The 18,172-nt window shown below is 51.6% G+C and overlaps 1 protein-coding gene across 2 annotated transcripts; it reads right to left on the reverse strand.

The window, feature by feature from the left end:
• Positions 1-4,478: 4,478 nt before the first annotated feature.
• On the reverse strand, positions 4,479-16,614 carry Znf598 (zinc finger protein 598, E3 ubiquitin ligase). Of its 2 annotated transcripts, none has more exons than XM_021644756.2 (12): positions 16,325-16,614; positions 9,808-9,920; positions 9,260-9,389; positions 8,822-9,033; positions 8,441-8,658; positions 7,836-7,944; positions 7,272-7,459; positions 7,071-7,149; positions 6,209-6,972; positions 5,717-5,873; positions 5,470-5,620; positions 4,479-5,390 (listed from the first exon to the last, which is right to left on the reverse strand). In XM_021644756.2, exons 1-12 carry the CDS (start codon positions 16,541-16,543, stop codon positions 5,037-5,039), a joined length of 2,694 nt encoding a protein of 897 aa, XP_021500431.1. In that variant the 5' UTR covers positions 16,544-16,614; the 3' UTR covers positions 4,479-5,036. The 2 variants fall into 2 exon arrangements, with proteins under 2 accessions (XP_021500431.1, XP_021500430.1); XM_021644755.2 differs by having other exon boundaries at positions 7,827-7,944.
• Positions 16,615-18,172: the final 1,558 nt, after the last annotated feature.

Raw genomic sequence — 18,172 nt, forward strand, 5'->3', positions numbered from 1 at the left:
GCCGACTCCTAAGTTTTAGAGAAAGACCACACAACTATGATCCCTCAGGAGAGCACCTTGGTCTGGTGAAATTTGCTGCTCAGTGCAGGCTCTCTGAAATGCTGAAGATCCTCTCTGCTTCTTTCTTTCTTTCTTTCTTTCTTTCTTTCTTTCTTTCTTTCTTTCTTTCTTTCTTTCTTTCCTTCCTTCCTTTCCTTCCTTCCTTCCTTCCTTCCTTCCTTCCTTCCTTTCTTTCTTTCTTTCTTTCTCTCTCTCTCTCTCTTTTTTTTTGTTATAGTGTATGTGTGTCTGATTTGTTTTGTTTTGGTTTTTGGTTTTTCAAAACAGGGTTTCTCTGTGTAGCCTTGGCTGTTCTGGACTTTGTAGACCTGGCTGGCCTTGAATTCACAAAGATCCATCTGCCTCTGCCTCTCTGGAATTAAAGGCATGTGCCACACCCCAGACAGGGTTTTCTCAATGATGTAGCCCTAGCTGTCCTGGAACCCTGGGATTAAAGGTGTGTTTGACCATTCCCCAGCTCCACCCCCACTTTTAAAGATTCATTTGTATTTAATTTATGTGTATGTGTCTGTGTGAATGCATGTCACATTTGTGTTGCTCTGTGGAGATGAGAAGTGGGCTCTGGATTTCCTGGAACTGAAGTTACAAGATACTTGACGTGGGTGCTGGGGACTGAACCTGAGCTCTCTGCAAGAGCAGCATGTTCTTAACCACTGAGCCTTTCTTTGGCTCCCCACCACCCCTTTTGAGACAAGATCTCTCTTATAGCCTTGGCTGTCCAGGAACTTGCTATGTAAACCAGGCTGATCTCTGTAAACCACAGAGACCTCTCCTAGAATTAATGGTACCACTTCAACCCTTGGTAACTTCTAATTTATGATTTATGACCATGTTTATGCTAAGTAGTTCATATAAACGGAATCACATAAATTTTTTTCTTTTCTTTCTTTCTTTTTTTTTTTTTCTTGAGCTAGTCAGGGTCTCATATTGTCCTGATTGACTTAGAACTTGATGTGTAGAGCAGGCTGGCCTCAAACTTGCGGTGATGCTCTCGACTCTGATTGCTAGCTGCTCGATTACAGGCTCGTACCAATCATCTTACCTCTTTTATGTAGTTTTAGAGGTTGAACTCAGGGCTCTCTGTAGGCACTGTCCACACTGAGCTACACACCAGCCCAAAAGCAATACCTTTTTTCCCCCATTTTGTTTTGTTTTGGTTGAGACAGAATTTCTCTGTGTAGCCTTGGCTGTCCTGGAACTTACTTTGTTTACCAGGATGGCCTCAGACTCACAGATCTGCCTGCCTCTGCCTCCTGCCTCTACCACCACCACCCAACATGGATTTTTTTTTTTCACTCCTTTGACAAATATTTGTATTTTAATTTTTTAAAAAATCAGAAATATGCAAATGACCCCATCTTCTGCCCACAGCTTACTGGCTCAAGACGGGACCATGTGGCCATGCTGGCACTGTCAGTGAAGAGGTAGAATATATTTTAAAAGGACATACATGCTGGCTTCTAGCTGTCCGGGTTGGAATTCAAATGTTTGTATTTTTGCTTTAGCAAGTAACTGACCTGGTTGCTTCCAGGCTGCTCCTTCCACTGGATGACTGTCAACTGTTTTTGATGTTATGGTACGTTCAGACCTGGCCCATGTAAATATCCCCAGTGTCCAGTCTGAGGCCAAATTGATGGTGAAGTCTGTAGGGTATGTGAGCATCTGGGGGATGAACCTGGGCCTCACTATTTTATGGGAGTCACCTTCCTATGTTCTTGACTGTTTGATCTTTAGCATTTTCCAGTTCCCTAGGCCTCCTTCCTCAGTCCTCTGCTAAGAAAGCTAGACTTTGTCTTTAGTCCTATTATCTCAACACACCTTGGAAGGTCAGAAGGGTTGGGCCCTGGCTAGTTCTTAGGAGGAAACCAGGCCTTTATTCACCCTGCTCTGCATTCAGGGATGATGGCAAGACCCACGATGATTACCCTGTGAGAGCTCCAACAAGAAAAGGATTCCTTTCAGATCTGCAGACACAACTAGACCTCTGGTACTGTCCTGTCCTGCCCCCCCCCCCCTTTAATTGCAGGTCTTTAATTGCAGAGGCAGAGGCCAATGGATCTCTGGGAGTTCCAAGTCTAGCCTGGTCTACAGAGTTAGATCCAGGACAGCCAAGGCTACACAGAGAAACCCTGTTTTGGAAAAACAAAACAAAATAAAACAACAAAGGGGCTGGATAAATGGCTCAGTGATTAAAGGCACTGACTGTTCTTCTAGAGGACCAGGGTTCAAATCCCAACACCCACAAGGCAGTTCACAACTGTCTTCACCTCCAAGATTTGACACCCACACAGATGGACACATAAAAGTAATTGCACATAAAACAAATTCATTAATATTTATAATTAATTTTACTTTTTCTGTATATGAGTGTTTGCCCAATGCATACACATGGATCATGAGCATGCTGGCCTGGTGCCCACAGATGGCAGAAAAGGATGTCAGATCCCCTGGAACTGAATTACAGACACTAGTGAGATGATGCCATGAGGATCGTGGGAACCAAACACTCTGCAACAGCAATCCTTAAAAAAAGTTCAATTCCCAGCAACCATGTGGTGGCTTATAATCATCTATAATGAGATCTGGTGCCCTCTTCTGGTGTGCAGGTGTACATGCAGACAATACATTGTATACATAATAAATGAATAAATAAATCTTTAAATAAAGTTTTTGAGATTATATTTTCTTTCCTTTTCTACCTCAAATCTTCCCATATACCCCTTCCCACTCGCCTTCAAATTAATTGCCTTTTTTTAAAAATTGTTATTGCATGTATGTGTATACATATATCCCAAATGTAACCTGCTCAGGCCATGTAATACTACTTCTATTTTCAGCACTGACCACTTGGCATTATCTCCATCCTCTCTTGCATGGTGCTGTCACCCTTGCTCAGCATCAAGTGCTGTTTGTTAAGCACTGAGCCATCTCCACAGCCCCAACAATTTCCTGCCATTTTAACCCTACATTATAGAGCTGGGGAGATGTCTGAGGTTAAGAGCACTGGCTGTTCTTCCAAAGGTCCTGAGTTCAATTCCCAGCAACCACATGGTGACTCATAACCATCTATAGTGAGATGTGGCGCCCTCTTCTGGTGCGCAGGTATACAGGCAGGCAGAATGTTGTATAAATAAAAAATGACATCTTTTAAAAAAAAGAGAGCATCTAAGCCAAGTGTGGTGGTGTCCATCTGTAATTCCAGCACTTATGAGGTAGAAGATCAGGAGGTGTAGGCTATCAGCAGCTAGTTACACAGTGAGTTGGAGACCAGCTTGGGTGACATGAGACCCGAATAACCCATAACCAACACAAAATGCGTGAGGGGTTGCCTTATGGTTGTAATCCCAGGGCTGAGGCGGTTAAGGCAGGAGGACCCCTGGGGTTCACTGGACAGTCAGTCTAGCTTAATTAGTGAACTCTAGGTCAATGAGAGACTCTTTCTTTTTTTGTGCATTGGTGTTTTACCAACAATGTAAGTCTGTGTGAGGATATCAGATACACTGGAACTGGAGTTACAGCTGTGAGCTGCTTTGTGGGTGTTAGGAATGGAACCCAGGAACTCTGGAAGAGCAACCAGCTCTCTTAACCATTGAGCCATCTCTCCAGCCTAAGAGGCCCTTTCAAAAGGTAGATGGACTTCCTTTTTTTGTTGTTGTTGTTTGCTTTTTGAGACAGGGTTTCTCTGTGTAGCCTTAACTGTCCCGTCCTTGGCTTTGCAGACCAGGCTGGGCTCAAACTCTGAGATCCTACTTCCGCCTCACTGAACGCTGGGATTCCAGGTGTGCAGCACGCGCCCAGTTTAAATAGCTTTCCTAAGGATGAAACCTGAGGTTGGCAGGTTCTTCCCTCTACCTCCCAAGTGCTGGGGCCAGGCAGAGTGGCATACACCTTTAATCCCAGGCAGTAGGGGCAAAGGGATCTCTGAGTCCAAGGACAGAGTGGTCTATGAAGTCCAGGAAAACCATGACTACACAGAGAAAACCTGTCTCAAAAGACCATTATCAGCCAAACCAACAGAAAATAAAACCAACCCCCACAAATTAAAAAACTATGTATGCATGAGCCTGTGTGTAGAGGCTAGAAGACAATCTGTAGAGTTTCTTCTCTCCTTCCATTGTGTAGGTTCTAGAGAGCAAACTCTAGATGTCAAGAGTGGCAGGCAGCAATCAGTTTTACCCGCTGAACCACTCCGCTGGCCTGTTAGGCTGCGCACAGCCAGGCCTGTCCTGGAAACTGTGGGAGGGCGGAGCTCCACGCTGGACCCAGGGCTGGCAGCTTCTTCCTGTGAACAAACCCCTGCTGCCAAGTCGCTTCTCAGGCCTCCTGCATCGTGGCAGAGCCACACCACAGCATATAGTAAGTGCACGTACCAGGCTTCCTGATACACTTGGAGGCAGACACTCAGAACACCAACTATATGCAGTACTGCAAAATAAATTTATTTGAAGATAAACTGTCTTTTATAAAATGTCAGAGGCAATTTGAGATCTTAGATTTAACTTGTCTTGTAAAAAGATTGAACTTCAAGTAGCACAATTTTGTGTCTGTTTTTAATCTGGAACATTCTCTATGAAACAGCCAATTGTTTACACAACACACTTGACATCTGACTCCAGCACCAGTGGACCCGAAGCTGTCAGGTCTGGGGCTATAGGCTCGACTCAGGAGGACTCTCGTCAGGCCACTGAGGCCTCTAGCTATGACCACAGGCTCAGATCTTGGCATCCTAGCCCTTCCCTCCCCTGGCACATTCCACAATCACAAGAGTACAAACCAAGATTGACCCTCTGCCAAGAACTTATGGGCGATGGTGCACAGGGTAGACCTTTCCTGATGTCCTCCTGGCAGCCTGGCCAACCAGGAGGTCTGAGCCTCAGCCTTCCCAGGGCCCTACCTAGCTGCCTGGCAGCTGGGAAGAGGAAGGAAGGAGGAAGGAGGCGCTAGCATGTGACAGCTCTTGCCCTCACCAGCAGGAGCTACGTAATGATCCTGGCAATGGCTTGAAGGGAAGGGAAATCATCGTCCCGGGCAGCGTGCAGGGCCTGGTGGCTACTGATGTCACCGTGTGCCAGGACCTGCTGGCAGGTGGGGCACACACAGCAGTCCAGGCCCAGCTGCTGGGTGTTGGTCTGCCACGCATTCTTCTTGTTCTTCTTAGACTTGGAGCTGGGAGGCTTCTCTCGACTGCGGAAGTCAGTGTGCGCAGATAGCAGCTCTTGCTGTTTGGCTGTGTCTGGCAGGAGTGCCAGCAGCTCGCTGAAGATCTTCTGGAAGTTTTCTCCGAGGAGGTCTCGGCAGCTTTTGTAGTACTGAGCCGCAGAGATCATCCCCTGCCACCCAGAGAGCCACAGCCAGTTATTTTCACCCTGGGCAAAGGCAGGCCAGCCTCCCCACCTGCTCCCCGCTCACCTGTCTGAACTCCCCCGAATGGCTCTTAAACTCGCTGAAGCTGGCCTCATCACTTTGCAGAAAGCCCTTGATGGACTGGATGAGCTGTAGGTTCCTTTCCCGGAAATTCTCAGGAACTAAGTAGGCTCGTGGTGTGGGTGCTAGCCGGGGGCTGAGGTCAGATGAGGAGGCTTGAGCCTTGAGGGTGGCTTAGGTCGCACCCTCCCTCTAGCTCCCAGTGGCAGGTCAGGCAGCCCACCCCACTTACGCTTTCATGGTGGTGGTGGGACTGGGAACACAGGCTGGGTGGGAGCCGGGCAGGAAACTAGAGAAGCCAGGGGGTGGCTTGCTGACAGGAGGCACCAGGCCTGGTGGGGGTGGGGGCGGGGGTGGTGTGCCCTTCAAGAGCAACACAGTGCTGAAGCCTGTAGGGTGACGAAAGAACTTCAATGTGGTCCCAACTAGCCCAGTTTTTCTGAGTGTCCAGCCCCACTGGGTTGGCCAGCCCACAACCAGCTCCCCAGCAGGCTCAGGGCCAGAACCCTATGTGGTAGGCTCACTGCTATAGGGAACCCGAAGCACTACCAAGTACTATGACATAGCTAACTGGCAAATCAACGTGTGGCACCTGCATCCAGACTAGACTCCCTAGCATGCAAGTGTCCACCCAACACATCCCAGAGGGGGCTGGCCTCCAGCCTGACTAGACTCCAGCACTTCTCAGAAACCTAAGGAACCCACTGGTATTGGGTACACATACCTGGGGGAGGAGGCATCCTGGGTGGACAAGGGCCTCCAAGAGCTGGGAAGTCTTCCTGTGGTATGGGGCAGGGGAGGGGACCCAGGGGCCTTGGAAGCCCTGGAGGTTCCTTTGGGGTATTCCGTGCCGGGGTGGACCCCTCTGAATGTCCATTGACAACGATGGTTACTGGCACTTCAACTCTGCTCAAAGGGGCTTCAGGGACCTGCTCAGCCCCAGAGAGCTTTGGGGTATGATCAGGGGGCAGCAGTGGGGACGATGTGGCCCCAGGCTTCTCAGAGCCCACTTTCTTCTTCTTGCCAACCTTGGCTGAACTCTGGTTAGCAGCTGGTGCCAACAAAGAAGAGACAGCCACGGTGGTAGGCACACTCCGCAGCTCCTGCACAGTGAGGCCACCCCCCTCCTCCTCATCCACTGGGGCTGGGCCACCCTTCCGGCCACCCCTGCTCCCCTTCCCTGCCTTCCGGGAAGGCTGGCTGCCACCAACCACAGCCTGGGACCCTGCAGGTGGGTTCCCTTTCTTGCTGCAGCTGTTGTTCCAAGCGGAGATGAGGCTGGAGGGGGCATTGCTGGGCTTGGGTGCTGAGGAAACCAGGGCAGGGAAGTCCTCTTCCTGGAAGGTATTCTTGCCCCTGGGAGGCCCAGGATAAGCCAGTGCCAAGCCCACAGAGCCTGGGGTAACCGCTGTGCAGCAGGAGGAAGTGGAGGCACAGAGACTGGGGAAGTCTTCATCCTTGAGCTTGGGGTTGGGCGGTGGGAGGGTGCTAAGTCCAGGGAGGGGACAACTGGTCAGTGGCTCATCACCAGGACTTGACTAGATCTGCCCGTCCACCACACCCTGCTTCCCAGTTCCCTCACATACTTTGAGGAGGCAACCACTGGGCCAGTGGCTGGGAAGGCTTCTTGGCTTACAGGACCATTTGTTGAGGCTTCCTTGGATCCTACAGACATGAGATGAGGTAAGGCTGTGATGGCGGGCTTGCAGAATGAGAAATATTGACTAGGGACTGCAGCCTTTCCCAAGGCCAGGAGAACTGCCATTAGGTGGGACTGGGTTGGTTACCTGCACCTTCACCCTGAGTCCGGGGCAGACGCCGGGGGCCTCGGGACTCCTCGGGCACCCTGGAGGCTGCCTCCTCTTTCTTGGACCTACTACCCTCTTCCCGGTCCTCAGCCCTGTGACTCTCCTCCTGCTGCTGAGCAGCCACAGAGGCCCGAATGGCAGCTGCCATTTCTCGGTCTTCTTCTTCCCTGGGATGGAGGAGGGGTGGGGGAAAACCTCAGATTGAGCAAGACCCAAAGGCACAGCCTCAGATGGGCAGTGTCTGGGCTCAATCCCTACTGCAGCCTGGGCACGTGCTTGCTTTGCAGGTACTTCCTGGCACAACTGTGGCTCCTGAGTGCCATTCCTTCCCCCCCCAGATTCTGTTGTCTCTGGCTAGCAATAAAGAAGTAAGAACATTCTACTTGCTGAGCTGACATTGTTGGCACCCTCAGGACCCCAGAAACTCTGGCTGGAGCCCACTGACCTCATGCCTACTCCCAGCTTGACTGCTGGCAGCTGCCACCATGTGGAGGTGGTGCCAGGAGAATGTCAGTGGTATGCAAATCCTCCCACCTCTTGTACCTCCAGCTTCCCCGGCGGTTCTGCTGGGCTCCACGCCCGCTGGCCCGGCCAGCTCGACCCTGGCGGTTGTACCTGTCCACCTCCTCGTAGTCCTCACCACTGACGACTCCTGTGGTCAGTACATAGCCCGTCATTGTCCCAGACCGACAAAGCAGCAGGACCAAAAAAACTGCTGTCCTGACCATACTGAGGCCAGTGCTCCTGTCTGGAAGGCAGAGGCTTTCCCACCCCAGAGCTTATGATCTGCAAGGATAGGCCCAGACACTGCAGAATCCAAACCAGCTGTGACCTCTAGAAATGATACCCAATTGGTGAAAGGGCCCTACCTTTGGAGACAGGACATATGGGCCGCAGTAATAGTTTCCTGAGGCAGAGAAGTGCCTTAGGGACTCCAGAGCAAAGATGCAAAACACTGGGAGCGGGGTATGAGTGTACAGACAAGGAGCTCTGGACTATCACTAGGCTCAGGGATTGTGAGGAGAAAGGCTGTGTCTCAATTGGGTAGGAGGAGTCTAACTAGGTCCTGGGTCTGAGGTCTGAGAAGCAGGTACTCACAGAAGGTCCCGGTATTTAAGCCTGGCTGAGCCTACAGGCACCTAGCTCACCCTCACTCCGGCGTGAGTGCCGCGGTGCAAAGCTAAACTGAAGGTCAATCTGACGGTTCTGGCGCGCCTCGGCCCGGCTGCGGCTGTGGCAAGCTGTTTTATGGGCCTTGAGGTCAATCTCAGTGCGGAAGGCATGGGTGAACTGTTCAGTGCTGCAACGGCCCTCCTCACATAGGAAGTGCTTCTCCCGGAAGTGCTCACGCAGGTATGCATAGTCGCTGGCAGACAGAGTCAGCAAAAGCCAGATCGTCAATTGCACAACCAGTAACTCCCAGAAGAATCCTAGGCGAGTCACCCCCACAGTCCCTGGAGCACCCCAGGCCCCGCCCACCTATAGGGCTTCCAGGCCCCTCCCCCCCAAGCAGCCCCAGCCCCGCCCACCTATAGTAGTCCTGGGCCCCGTCAGAGTCACAGAAATGGCAGAAGTAGTGGTCGCGGCGCAGGTGCTTCAGCAGCTCATCGTTGTCCAGGTAGCGCTCGTCACAGAACTTACAGAGCGGGTGTCCTCGATGGGATGTGTCATCAGGGTCTCCCTGCATTCGGTGCCGAGCGAGGTCCTTGCGGGAGTACCACTTGCGCTCATGGGTGAAGATCTGCAGAGAACACAGGGCTGGACACAGGGCTGGGGCTCCCAGCCTCCTGACTGTGCAGTGGAGCCCTGAGGACAACGAGTGAGCCTTGATAGTAGCAGCTCTGCCCCAGAGCTCACGGAAGGCTGGAGGATGCTTGCAGCTACTCGGAGCCCCTCCATGCCCAGCTAGAAGCACCCTAAGGCTCTGCGGAGGCCTGGAGCTTCGGGGGTCCCCAGGGCAGATGTACCTTGAGGTGCTTGAGACACAACTTGCAGCAGAAGAGCTCGTGCTGCTTCCGCATGTGCTGCTCCAAATCCCCAAAGGTGCTGAAGGACGGCAGGTGGGGGCACCGCGGGCACTCGTGCTGCAACAGCTGCCTGGGGAGACACCACAGCCACCGCCACGCTGGGCTCTAAGCGTCGCTGTCCAGAACAGGACGCGCCAGGCTCCCACCCAGGAAGATGACAACTACGTGCACAAGAGGCAGGGCCCAAGTCTGTACTCCTAGCCCTGGGCCCATGAGAAGAGTAACCTTGTGACAATCATATTCTTTCTGGGTTTCTGCACACCCTGAGTTAAATATATTTGCATATTCTCTTATCCTTCAAAAGGCTAAAACAGCAAATACACCCCCTTCATTTCTACTGCCACCTTGGTGGAGAGCCAGGAGCTCCCGACCTCACAAGAGAGGCCCAAGGTCACCAGCACCATGTACTCTCCCCATTCTTGGTTCTGGGAGAGGGGGGTCACAAAGATTCAAGGCAGCTGCAGCCCTTCCAGCTGAGGACCCCTCACCTGTACAATGCAAACACCTTTCCATCAGCAAAATAGATGTCATATTTCTTCTCATGTTGGAGCTGATGGATGGGGATCATGGCAAAGGCAGGGAGTTTCTTTCCAAAGACCACCTGGAGAGACACAGCGGTGAGCAGACTTGGGTGGAGTATCCAAGGACCAAGCAGAGACTCCACGAGAGGTGCCCTCACAGTCCTAAGCTGGCAGCAGCCACTGCTTCCCTAGATAGCCTAGGCCTCCTCTCACCCCAAGCTGCGCACAGAATTATTGAACAGATGTGCTATCGAAAGCTCACCACCAGGAGGCAGCCATGCTTCCTGTAGGCCTGGTTTTCACACACAGCTCCACTCTCAAGCTGTAGAGGGGAACTGAGTATAGAACAACTTTCACAGGGTGGTGTGGAACTGGAGGGAATGCATTCTAGACAGCAGCTAAGGAACTAGCAAATGGTGCCTAGTAGCTGTCAGGCACAGCAATGCCTGGCTACCCTTTCCTGAACCACTTAGCATGTTTCCATGATGCCACAGAAGAAAGGGGCTCCCACAGGACTGGCGTCTGGACTTGGTCACAGCCTCATGACTTCTGCTTATTGTAGGTTGCCTAAACTCCATTCATGAGCCATATGGCAGCTGCTGGAGAAGAGTACAGGGCAAGGGCTTGGAGCACGCTGGGTGTCCCAGCACAGAGATCTGGACATCCAAGCCTTTTTCTGCACCCTCCAAGGACCCCTCTTCTCTCCATTAAGCTCCTTAGGTGGTGACTTGCAGTGCCAACTCCACAGTGACCCTCACTATCGCACCTCTGACTCAAGCCCTAGACCAGATGCCTCTTTGCCACTCACTGTCCCCTATCTGGCACTGGTCACATGCTGTAGCTCAGTCCTTTCAGTACCTCCCTGCCTTAGGAAAGGCTACACCAAGGTCATCAGTTATGTCTAGTCTTAGCCCATGAAGATATTTTGAAGCAAGTACAAGAGTTTGGGGCAACAGCTAGCTGGGCATGGTGGCACACACCTGTAATTCCAGCACCTGGGGAGACAGAAGCAGGCAGATATCTATGAATTTGAGGCCAAGCCTGTTCTACAAAGTGAGTCCAGGACAGTTTGGGGAAAAAAAAGTGACCAGGAAGAATGGGCTCACTCATACTCATGTCCTATGCATTGAGCCCCCAGCAGAAAATGACGAAAACTGGTTCTCTAGAGGACCTGAGGAGAGCCCAGCTCCACTTTCTCATGATATACTTGGAAACAGCAAGTATATCAGAATCTACTCTTCTAACTGGCCCTTACCAGGAGCCCAGGGAGGCTGTATGATTCAACCACACCTCTCTTGGGGATGGGAACAGGTCAGCAATGGCCCAACAAGTCATATCTGGTAAGGCTAGAAAGAATGAACTTCCTGTCTTGGGCTCTATGTCCAGCTCAAGTAGGTATCCTGGGGGTTACCTGAACTCTCAACATTTTTTTTAACATAAAATATAAAAAGGCCAGTTGGTGGTGGCACAAGCCTTTAACCCCAGCACTCAGGAAACAGAAGCAGAAAATTCTCTTTCTGAGTTCGAGACCAGCCTAGTCTATAGAGAAAGTTCCAGGACAGGCAGGCCTACTCAGAGAAACAACAACAAAAAAACAAAAATCCTGCCCCTGCTTCCAAAGTGTCCAAATTATAGTCATTTACTACCACACCAGGCTAAGAGACCATTCGACCATCCTTAAATGGTTGTCACAGCCGTGCTCTCCCTAAAGGCAAAGCAGTGAAGGCTCAGAGTGGGGATTCCTCACATGGGCTGCACTGCCCCTCCAAAGCACAACTTTCTTGTTCTCTGGAAACTCTTTTCCAGGTCCCAAATATGGACAGGGATCCCTAGACTACGCTGGTTTCTTTTCAAACATTCTACGGGTAGACTCACACTCAGCTATACTTTCCAACCATTCCCAACGTAGCCTCTCCAGTCCCGATCCGAAAAGAGCTCAGCGTCACAAACTATGCAGAGTGCCGATAGGACACGAAGCCTGAGAATTCCTGCATACAAGCAAACTGCAGGGCCACACAGCATCAGGCACAGCCACACCCCCACTCAGCTCCTCGAAGGCAGGCAGAAGAACAATCTGAGGAAACTCCCTGAGGCTGCCAAAAGCACCCAAGCCCAACAGACGTAGCGGAGGATCAACTTCCTTCCCTCAAGGAAGCTGCGCCAGGGACGCCCCCGTCACTGCCACTAGCTCCAGGGACCTCTCTCAGCTGTGCACTTCTACTCTGCGTAGCATCTCAGGCTATCACGGAAGAGAAGTTCATCTACGTTGGGGCTATGGGCACAGCACCTGAGCTCCTTTGCTGGGCAGCCAGGGCCAGGACATGCTGAGCAGAGTGGCTCATCTTGTATATCTATGCCCTCAACACAAGAGCTTGGTGTTCACCCATACAACATTACTGTGAACAGCCTGGGCTCAGAGCAGCTATTCTCAGAGAAGAGCAGAAGGACAGCGCACGTGCTGTAAGGAGCAGCACCAGACACAGAGCAGAGTTCCTTATAAAGGGCCTGGCTGGTAACCAGAGGACCAGGGTGAGAGTGTAAGAGAAGCACACCTGATTTACCTGTGCCACTGAAGCCAAGAACCAAAAAGCATGATTGTAGACTGCAGGGCAGAGATGGCGTCAAAGGACCGCTGAGCCAAGCCTGAATGGAAGTGGGTGGGGATGTGCCAAGCAGAAAGAGAGGGCCAGCAGGGTCCAGGCATACCAGTCTGATGGAAGTGGCCTAGGCTGGATATACCTGGGTCAGGGCTAAGAGGTAAGGAAGGAGATACAGGGTTGGGTCAAGAAGGGAAAAATACAGGAAGAGGCTTTAGGAAGGGGGCATGGGCAGTGCAGAACAAAGGCTGGGTGTGTTGGATCTGAAGCTTGCAGGCCTAGAGCTATAGGCAGAAAAACCTGCCCCTCCTCAGGCAGGGAGACCAGGACTGCCTATCTAGACTTCCTGGATTGGTACCAGAAGAACAGGGCAGCCTAGAGTGTCCCCAGCAGAGGTTAAAGCAGGAGTCCAACCAGCAAGACTCTCCCTTCCTCAAGACATTGCTGTGAGGCTAGGTGGGGACAAAGAAATGTGGGAGTGAGGGGGAAATAATCTGCCTGGGCTGTAAGGGGACAAAAACCAAGGAGTCGGGCGGAGAGGACTCCTAGGAAAAGGGTCACAGTCTGAGGAAAAAGCTTAGCCGGGCCTGGGTGTGAAGCTGGGCTATCGGGGACCTAGGCGGGCAGCACATGACCCAGAGGTCAGGCAGGTTTTGAATCAGCTGTGTGGCACTGGCAGCTCAGTTCCAGAGGCTGAGGGGGTGGGACGCTTGTTCACCTGGTGTCTTCCAGAGGGCCTTGCTACTCTTCACCTCCAACATGTAACATGTGCTCAGTAAAAAGCAGATAAGACAGGTGGGGCATCATGCATCAAAAGTGTACCATAGGAGCTGGAAAGATGGCTCAGTGGTTAAGCTCTTGCTTCTCTTCCAGAGAACTTGGGTTCGGTTTGTACCACCCACATAGAGGATTACAACCATCTGTAACTCCAGTTCCAGGTGATCTAACATCCCCTTCTGGAAGAACACGCACACATATAAATAAAAGAAAAATAAATCAGTGGGGGTGTGGGTGCGTGGGGGGAGTGGTACACACCTATAATCCCAGCCCAGAGGCAGGTGGATCTGTGAGTTTAAAGTCAGCCTGGTCTACAGAGTAAGTTCCAGGACAGCCTGAGCTACAGAGAAACTCTGACTCACAAAAATAAATAAATAGATAGATAGATAGATAGATAGATAGATAAAAAAGGAAAAACCTTTTAATTACTTTATGCACATATGCATGTATGTGCATATGTCTGTGCCCCTCATCCATGCTTGGTGCTCACCGATGCTAGAAATAGGTATGGTGGGAGCCCAAAAAGGGACAGGAGCAGGGGTAAATTTTGACAAGGTCAGGAAAGGCATGGCGGTGTAGACATTTAATCTCAGTACTCAGGAGGCAGAGACAGGTAGAGCTCTGCGAACCAGGATAGGTACATATGAGGTTGCTTCAAACAAAGGAAGGAAGAGAGAGAGGGAGGGGAGCACAGATGACTGACAAGCGCTCACAACAGATAAATACCACTGAGTCATCAGGTACCAGCAGCTGACCTGGACCTGTGAATGATCCTGGGAGGCCTTCAGCATTCCCCTCCCACTTCCTGCTTGTGGGTGTGGCCTGTCCAGCAACATGACAAGTGTGTGAGCAACATGAAGAAAACGGCTCTAGAGATGTGTCCAGAGTAATGTAAGAAGCTCCTAAAGGGTGATAACCAGCATGTGTTGGTGTGTCTCTCTCTCAAGTGCTAAAGACTGAACACGAGACTCTCCACCACTCAGCATGGAATCAAGATTGTCCACCACCTCCACAGCCTCACACCACATGGCAGCCCTAAGTCCAGATTGCCCTGGTTCTTCACCAGACCACCAGCTTCAAAGTTATGCCCTGTCTCCCTGCTATGCCCAGACCCCACTCCAAAGCCTGCACAAGGAAGATCAAGGTATATAAAACAATCCAGCGAGGGAAGCTGACCTATTCCACTTGGCTTTTTAAAGACAGGCTTTCTGTGTGGCCCTGGCTGCCCCAAACTTACCATGTAGACTAGCCTGGCTCCGACTCAGAGCTCCGCCTGCCTCTGCCTCCTAAGTGATGGGATTAAATGTGTGTGCCACCACTGCTCACCTCCACATAACATCCCAGCACACATCCCTCCTAATTTTTACTTAGTCACATCAAGGAACTAAGGGCAGGGTTTAGAGACTAAGGGTCTTTGTGATTCTGGGTAGGAACACAGGACACACTTAGAGGGTAATACAGGACCAGGTAAAGGACAAGGTAGTGTCATGGAGGCAGCTGCAAGGTTACAAGTGGAGAGAAGGCAGAATGGCTGGAGAGGTTGAGCTAGACAGCTATTACCTCACACAACTCCTCAGGAACTCCTGCTGCCCAGTGTGGTGGTGCAAGTCTAAGAGGAAGCCCAGGGTTGGCCAGGGGCACATAGTACCAAGCCACACCCCAGGCTTGCTGTCAACAGCCCCTGCCACAGAGCACTTAGAGGGTGTGGGGCCCTCGAAGAATGAAGGAGGGCAGACACTGGCTACAGCTGACATATGTGTGTGTTCACTCACTTCCTGAGTGAGACACAAAGCCCAGACCGGGACTACAAATGTAAAGATGTACAAAAGTCTTCCTAGAAGGCAGCTACAGGTGTGCTGGAAAACCTGTGTTAGACTTTCCCACCAGCATGTGCAAGACTGGCCCACAAAGTGAGCTCCAGCAAGGTCCTCTGGGTAGGCCACCAGCTAAAAGCTTCCTGGAGTGCTTCTGAAGCCCAGATTTCACCCAGCAGGGTGAGGCTCTTCGCACCACATTACAGTCTGAGTTCTTCCAGCTGCTCTTCCCCAGTGTGACACAGACACTTAGGGGATGTTCAGGGATTCCATTCCAGCTCACTCCTTTGACATTAATATGAAGAAAGAAAAGCTAGGTGTGCCAAATGTGGTGGTGAACCCTTTAATCCCTGCCCTGAAGGAGGGGAGGAGGGAGGCAGAGGGATCTCTGTGAGTTCAAGGCCAGCCTGGACTACAAAGAAACCTGTCTCGAAAAATAAAGAGAAAAAAGGAAAGACAGAGAAAAGAAATAACCTATTTCTCAGCATTACTTTTATCCATCTGCATCACTTCTAAGAACAGGAAAAGGAGATTCCCTGGCAAAAGCCACTAGCCAAAACCTTCTGTGAACCAACCAAGGTAATCTGGAAGCAAACAGATCTCCAAGGGCAGCAAACCAAAGGTCCAGCTGGAAACTCCCCATCAACAGCTGGCACTGGAGTGTGGGTGAACGCTCCTGAGTCCTCTGACTCCTCAGGGGATTCCAAGTCTAGAAAACCAGAAACACCCCCTTGCCTACACCCTGGAATGAAACCCCAAAGCTAGAACTAGTAAAGAAGAGGAAACTTCCTAACATTGTGGACCGCCAAGCACCTGGGAGTCACGTCCTGGTAACACCTCTTTCTACAAATGGAAACGCTGTCTCAGGAGCTGACTAAGGGTCACTGGTGGAGCCCAGAAGCCCTGCTGGAAATGTTCAGTTTAATCCTTTTTCCAGAGCAGTCAGCTTCCAGGACAGACAGTCCCTGGCTGTCTCCTCCACCTCAGCGACAATCCCGAAAAAACGAACACTCACAGACAAGAGGGCTCTCGACCTGACCCTGCCCTTCCCGCGGCCAGGTCAAAGGGAAAGTCTCCGGGCTTCGAGTTCTCACAGGCATCGCTCCTTCTTCCCCGGCCCAGGGGCCTCTGGCTTCTCCCAGCCTTAGGAGGCCCCGGTGATCGCACGCTGTCCCGAGCGAACACCGGGGCCTCCGGCGGGAGCGGACGCGGGCAGGCCGCGGCCGGCCACCAAGCAGGCAAAGCCATCAGGAGTCCGCCCCTCCCCGCGCCCCGCCGCGCGCCCCGCCGGCGCACCTGGCGCAGCTCCTCGCGGCACACGGCGCAGTAGCGTTGCTCGCACAGCACCCGCATCTTGGTAGAGCACCGGTAGCACACCGGGTGGTCGCAACGGCCCAGCGCCGTAGCCTCCAGGTCACCGCAGCACAGCACGCAGCTCCCGCCGCCCCGCTCCGGCGCTGCCACCGCCTCCAGAGCCGCGCGCCTCCCCTCGGCGCCTGCCGCCGCCGCCGCCATGGCCGGGCTCCGGCCCCCTCCCGGCCGGCGCGGTACGGCGCGGCCTGGCTCCCGGCGGGCCCGCCCCTTCCGTCGACGTCATTCCCCCTCTAGGCAACCGCCCCGCCTGGCGGAAGTGCGCACTGCGACTTCCGCCCGGGCCTGCTGCGCTATAAAGCTGCGATTTGTTTCCCGGCATTCTAGCCTGTGACTCCTGCTCAAAACCTTCCCGGCCGTGCAGAGTGTGGGGTCTCTTCGCCTTCCCCGGCCTTAGTTCTAGAGAAGATGGACGAAGAACAGGACATCCAGTATTTCCGACAAACCACGAACAGTGTCAAGCTAAGTATAACACAGACACTAACGGGCCCTACGTGGACGAATTCATATCTGAAATGCAAATTTAACTAGACGTCCTGGGGAATATAGCTCAGGAGCAGAGACTTGCCTACCACGCGTGAGACTCTGGATCCCATTCCCAGCACAAAATCATTTCTAAGTAATTAAGCTAGTAATGACACAACCTACCTTTCTATAGCCCTGCACTGCTCTTGTGTTTGGATCATAAGCCTTTGACACTTCGTAAAAAGCTGCAAATTCTTGTGTGTGGGGGTGTTTTTTGTTTGTTTGTTTGTTTGTTTTTTGTTTTGTTTTTTTTTTTTTGAGACGGTATGTCTGTATAGCCTTAGGTGTCCTGGAATCACTTTGTAGACTATGCTGGCTTCGAACTCACAGAGACCTGCCTACCTCTGCCTCTGCCTTCCAAGTGCTGGAATTAAAGACTTGCAGCACCACCGCCCAGCTCAGGCTGCAAATTCTTACCAGGCATTCTCACCCAGCCCTGCTAGAAAAAGGACCTTGTGTTCTCTTGGTTGTAGGAGACACACATCCAGCCAGGCATAGTATCTAGAAGAGGAAGCACCTAGAGAGCCTTGAATGGATAGTGGTGAACCTGAGGCTTCAAGCCTCTGTAGCTGTTGGGAGGTCTCCTCTGTATCTTTCTGAAGAACTGAGATAATTCCAAGTCTGAACCCTTCTAGAAAGAGGCAGTATATTGTATGTGAGGCGGGAAATGTGCATGTGCACACGCCTGCACGCTCTGTCTAGAATCAGAGAGAAGCTGGCTTAAACCCCCAATTCTGGTACTTACGTGCTTGTGAGCTAGGTTCGCCCACTGCAGCCCAAAACTGGGGTCTCCATACCAAAGTAAAGTGGACTAGGCTACATTTTCTATCATCAGACAGATGAGGGGGATTTACCTCTCCCTGGGCAACTGGGCAGATGTTTAGTTAAAATGACCAGGTGTGGTCACACACACACACCTCTTTAATCCTAGTACTCAGAGGCAAGAGACATGCCTATCTTTGAGTATGTTCATCCTGGTCTACATAGAGTTTCAGGCCGGCCATAGCTGCATAGTGAGACTATCTCAAAAAAAAAAAAATCTGTTAAAATAGGGGTCTGATATGAGACTAGAATGCTGTAGAAAACAACAACCACAAAACAGTCAAACAAAGAGCTCTTGGAGAGGCTAGAAACTAGACCAGTTCATAAAGTTCTTGCTGTGTGATGCCATGATCACATTGGACTAAGCCTCTGAAACTGTAAGCATGCCCCAGTTAAACATTCTTGTTTTGTAAAAGTTGCTGTAGT

The sequence above is a fragment of the Meriones unguiculatus genome, chromosome 11 (genome assembly GCF_030254825.1).
Source record: "Meriones unguiculatus strain TT.TT164.6M chromosome 11, Bangor_MerUng_6.1, whole genome shotgun sequence".
Lineage (NCBI taxonomy): Eukaryota > Metazoa > Chordata > Mammalia > Rodentia > Muridae > Meriones > Meriones unguiculatus.